The 4,601-nt window shown below is 34.6% G+C and overlaps 1 protein-coding gene across 1 annotated transcript; it reads right to left on the bottom strand.

Moving 5' to 3' along the window:
* Positions 1–235: 235 nt before the first annotated feature.
* On the bottom strand, positions 236–2,058 carry LOC112086701 (probable pectate lyase 18). Its single transcript, XM_024155915.1, has 3 exons — positions 1,948–2,058; positions 1,095–1,853; positions 236–813 (listed from the first exon to the last, which is right to left on the bottom strand). The coding sequence occupies exons 1-3, from the start codon at positions 2,055–2,057 to the stop codon at positions 453–455; spliced, it is 1,230 nt and encodes a 409-aa protein (XP_024011683.1). The 5' UTR covers position 2,058; the 3' UTR covers positions 236–452.
* Positions 2,059–4,601: the final 2,543 nt, after the last annotated feature.

Below are 4,601 nucleotides of genomic sequence, written 5' to 3'. Positions count from 1 at the left end.
AGACACTTTAAAAAAAAAAAATTAAACTGTTTTGCTTCCCCAAAAATGTTGTTATATATGATCTAAAGCTTTTGCTTCACGGGCTTTAGCCCTGGGCCGGCCCCTGCTCCTAGTTATTCATTTGTATGATATTAGTAATACACGAGCAAGCATCCAATTAGGAAATTGAAAGTAAATTATATTTCTCTTGATAACAATATCAACACATCGTCTACACATTTGTTACGTTGTCCATAGTGATCCCACTAATGATTCCTTAAAAACAGAAATCCTTTAATGGATTCTAATTAGAGCAACAGTTGTGATGAATGTGAAGCTCTCTAGAATCTAATAACAAAAGAACAGCAATATAGATGTAAATCAAGTATATATTCATGTCCCCTCAATTGGTGGATGGTGGTAGATGTAAACCACTTGCCATTTATTGTGACTTTCTTCATTCTTGGCCAGGATCAGCAACGGACACCCTTACGGCAGTTCAAAGCACCCGCTGCGACTGTTAAAGATCCGACAATGGAAGACGGCCTAGCTGCTAGGCTTGACGCCTTGGAAAATCTAGAGGATGATGCAGCACCCGAGGGCGTGAAAAACGCACCATTTAGCAACAAGTCTCCTTCAGATCTCCAGTTCCAGTTCATCCACTCATTCGTGGGTGCGTCCTCGTGCTTGGTGACCTCTTTGCTAAATCTAATGTCAGGGGCCACAAATCTATTCCCTTGACTATTGATTGTAGGATTAGCACTTCCTCCAATTGCATACATCTCCCAATGTGTGTAGTCATTATTCACCACATGGAAATATCCATATCTACACCTACAACATTCCAATTATGATTTTAAACTCACGTCCTTAAATGTTATGTTCTTTTTAGGAGTGTGCAATTTGGATTTCACGTAGAAATGTTTTAGCTTTTGAACAAAATGAATAAACTAAATATTATATTGTATTGATTTGTTTTTTTTTTCTGTTCGGTTCTGGTTTTTTAGTTATAGAAAAAAAAAAGTAACGTCAATCTAATTCTAATAAGGTCGTTATCTTTTATTGAGATTATTAGACACTCTTAATTTTCTCTACCTAAATAAAATTAAATTTACCTTGGCATTCTTTGGACAAGACCTTCTCCAAAATGATTAAAAGCAATAGTGACCTGCATGATCTTGTCACGTTCATATGAATCGCTATGTCCAAGCAACATAACCTTATCATGATGGGTCATGAAATTGTTAGACAAAGTGATTGCCGTCGAACCCATAACAACATCAATGAGACCGTCCGCGCAGTTAGAAAATGAGCAATGGTCAACCCAAACATGGCTACCACTGAATATAGACACACCGTCTCCATCCGACAGCGTCCGCCACCCAAAATGTCTCGGGTTGCTTCGAACCATGGCGTTACCACCTTGTTTACAATCATGGATATGTATACCATGGATTATAATGTTCGTCACATACTGGATCGTGATACATGGCCCATCTGCGATGTGTACGGACGCTCCACGACCGTCGATCGTCTTGAACGAGTTCATGATTAGCTCCTCTTTAAGCTGGATCGTCATGTCCCTCTCGAATATGATCCAGAGCGGTTCGTCTTGAACCACCGCGTGTCTTAAGGTTCCCGGTTTAGGATTAACCGGATCGTCATCGCCTGAATCGGCTACCACATAGATCTTGCCGTCTCGGCCACCTATGGCCTTCTTACCGAACCCGACTGCGCAATCCGCTAGACGCTTTCGGTTTTCGTGCCAGTTCGGGTCGCATCGCCAACAGTCGTCCATGGGATTTCCGGTCCCACATGAGAGGTACGCTAAGCTCCTCCTTGTCTTTGCTTTGTGAAGTGACGCATTTATGCTCCTGCATACATTTTGTAGAAGAAAATCACATCAAGTCAATACAGTTGTGTTTTGTTCTGTTTGAAAGCAACTGTGATTCTGTGAAAGACTCATACTTGTGAAATTCTTGGACAACAGCTTCAGGGTCTGGAAGTGGTGAAGATAAGAGAAGTGAAGCAGAGAGAAGAGAATAGATTATGAAGACCAAGAACTTATGTGTCTCCATTTCTCTAGAGAAGTGTTTTGAGTGGAATTTGAGAGAGTGAACTGGTTTATATAACATTTCAAGGCCAGACTGCTCTGTACTATCTCTGTTTAGTTACTTCATTATTCTTTTTGGTCGTAGCTTTTTGGTATTTTCTTTTGCGGGGTCAAGTTATTTCATTGTAGTTGTTTTAAATATAAGGTAATTTTTAAAATATGACTTTTTTTTTTCAGCAGAAAAAATATGACTCTATTGTGTTTTAAATGAGTTAATTCTAAAGCATGTGAAACAATATTTCGATTATAATTCTACATTAAATAAAAATTGTGTATTCTGTACTTTTCTGGCTCCATTTTATCAGTTTATGAACTATTCACTTTGTCTATGTGAGAGTGACCTAATGGTGACACAAGGCGGGAAAAAAGTTTTGACGGGTATGAGATAACGGTAAAACATGGCTGGTACACTTAGAGGCAATGAGAGATAACTGGTTAGAGAAAGCGATGTACATTAAATGTAAGTCTGGTTGGTAAAAGATATTAGATGTGTGTGATATTGTTTAGTCAAATATTAGGTGGAACTACAAGTGGATTAAAGCCTTAAAGTGAAAATGAGTTAATTGATGTTGTAAGAAAAGAAATTGAGATGGTTTAATGGAGTAATTGACGGTAAAAAAGAAAACAAAAGAGAGGTTATCTATACAAAAATAAGAAAAGACTTGGGAAAGTAAAAGAGGTGGGTGGGCCTATAAAAGCTAGGTGATTTGCATGTCTTACGGAATTATCTTCCATTTAGCAGTTTGGACCGTTAAGCACGCTATTCTCTCAGTCCCTCTATCTATAGCCTACCTGATATCAAATGAAATGATCAACTAAAATGCACCATAAGTTTCAAAATAATTTTATCTAGACGATTTCTGTTTTTATTTTGTTGTTAACGGGGGAATCCTAGACTGAAGCCCATACTAGGATTTGGTGTCAAAGTTTTCTTGCCATTTAAGGCATCCATCCAGTGGTCAACAGGGATTGAAATCACAATGGAAATACTCAAATTATGGAATACTCTAATTATGGTTCTTCAACTAACAAAATTAAATCCTCAAATATCCGAAGTGTGAGTCTGTGAGTGTCAATGTGTCATATCTTACCATCATCTCGAAGTAGTGTAGATCGAATCGCCCATATGTGGATAATGTATCTAGATATGCGGTTAACTTTTGATTCTATCTATTGATATATGGATTACGACTGAGAGTTCAGGAAGACCATATCAATTTCTTTTTGTTAAATAAGCAAGACTGATGTCTCACACCCACTGACCCACTTAGGTAAAACAGAGAAGTAACGAAAGAACGACATGAAAACGTGATAAAAAACGAGTTAAAGCTGAAGCTCCAATAATCGAACCTCTCAAGATGAAATTATAATAGTATCGTTGACTTTGACTTGCAGTACATATGTGTGTTCCAAAACCTTTCCTCATGTTAGGGTAAAGTTTCCTGAAAAGAGGAACAAACCATGGTTCAATTCCCCTGGTGAGGGGATTAAAAACCCTCTCTTATCCTTTTGATAACAGGGGATTTTGACCCAAAAGTCCCGGTTATCCAAAAAATGGCTATTCACTACAAGAAAATTGTTATTTTGCAACAAATTTTTACAATGACTCATTTCATTAACGATGAATTTTACAAATTTAATGCTAATTCATCACAAAAAAATCAATGTAATTCTGTTATTAATTTACAGCAAATTAGAATATTACATTTTTCATATATGTATATATATATATATTATATATATATATAATTTATTATATTCGTTGCTTAATAAAAACGAAATAACAACCATTTTTTAATAGAAAAAAAAATAATTCTTCGTAAATTCATTGTTAATTAACAATGAAATAATACCTTATATTGTTTAAAAGAGATAATAAGTAATAACAATAATGTTTCATCACTAAACCATCATTAAATACAATAAATTAACAATGAACTAGGTTTAATTAACGAATAACATTTTTTGTTAATTTCCGATAAAATATAGTATTCATAAATACAATGAATTAATAAGAACAATGGATATATAACAAATACTGCTTTTGGAAAAGGAATACATAACAAAATCATTTGCTTCAATTTTGTTGAATAAAATATAGTCATAATTACTCTAATCATAATTACTATAACTATAATTTTAAAATATCAGTATGTAATGTTTGATTTACTAAAATCCACACATAATTAATGTATATATAACATATAGTATACTGCTAATATATGACATATATATATGGAGAAGGCAAAACATATCTTTCTATTTTCAAAAATAATATATAAACTTTAAATCAACTAAACATTAAATTTTATCTCTATACATAAGAACGAATTGAGAATCGATCGGATAACATGTTGTGAAATACAACTTCGGCAAACTATATCTATGACTATATCTTTAGAGAGAAAAATTAGAGAGAGAGAGAGACACATAGAGAGAGAGTTTAGAGAGGGAAACAAAATTATAACACCATATTTACCTATTTTTATTAAGGATTTCTTATGTTATT

Source organism: Eutrema salsugineum, unplaced genomic scaffold, assembly GCF_000478725.1.
Source record: "Eutrema salsugineum unplaced genomic scaffold, Eutsalg1_0 scaffold_2, whole genome shotgun sequence".
Lineage (NCBI taxonomy): Eukaryota > Viridiplantae > Streptophyta > Magnoliopsida > Brassicales > Brassicaceae > Eutrema > Eutrema salsugineum.
The sequence above is the reverse complement of the archived record's forward strand: the minus strand, read 5'-3'. Positions and strand labels throughout refer to the sequence as shown.

What these genes read in the sequence shown, in the direction of transcription:
- LOC112086701 (XM_024155915.1), bottom strand. Translation starts at nt 2,057, where the DNA reads ATGGAGACACATAAGTTCTTGGTCTTCATAATCTATTCTCTTCTCTCT. An exon ending in GTTGTCCAAGAATTTCACAA is followed by an intron (nt 1,854 to 1,947) that starts GTATGAGTCTTT and finishes AAATGTATGCAG; the next exon opens with GAGCATAAATGCGTCACTTC. An exon ending in CTTGTCCAAAGAATGCCAAG is followed by an intron (nt 814 to 1,094) that starts GTAAATTTAATT and finishes GGAATGTTGTAG; the next exon opens with GTGTAGATATGGATATTTCC.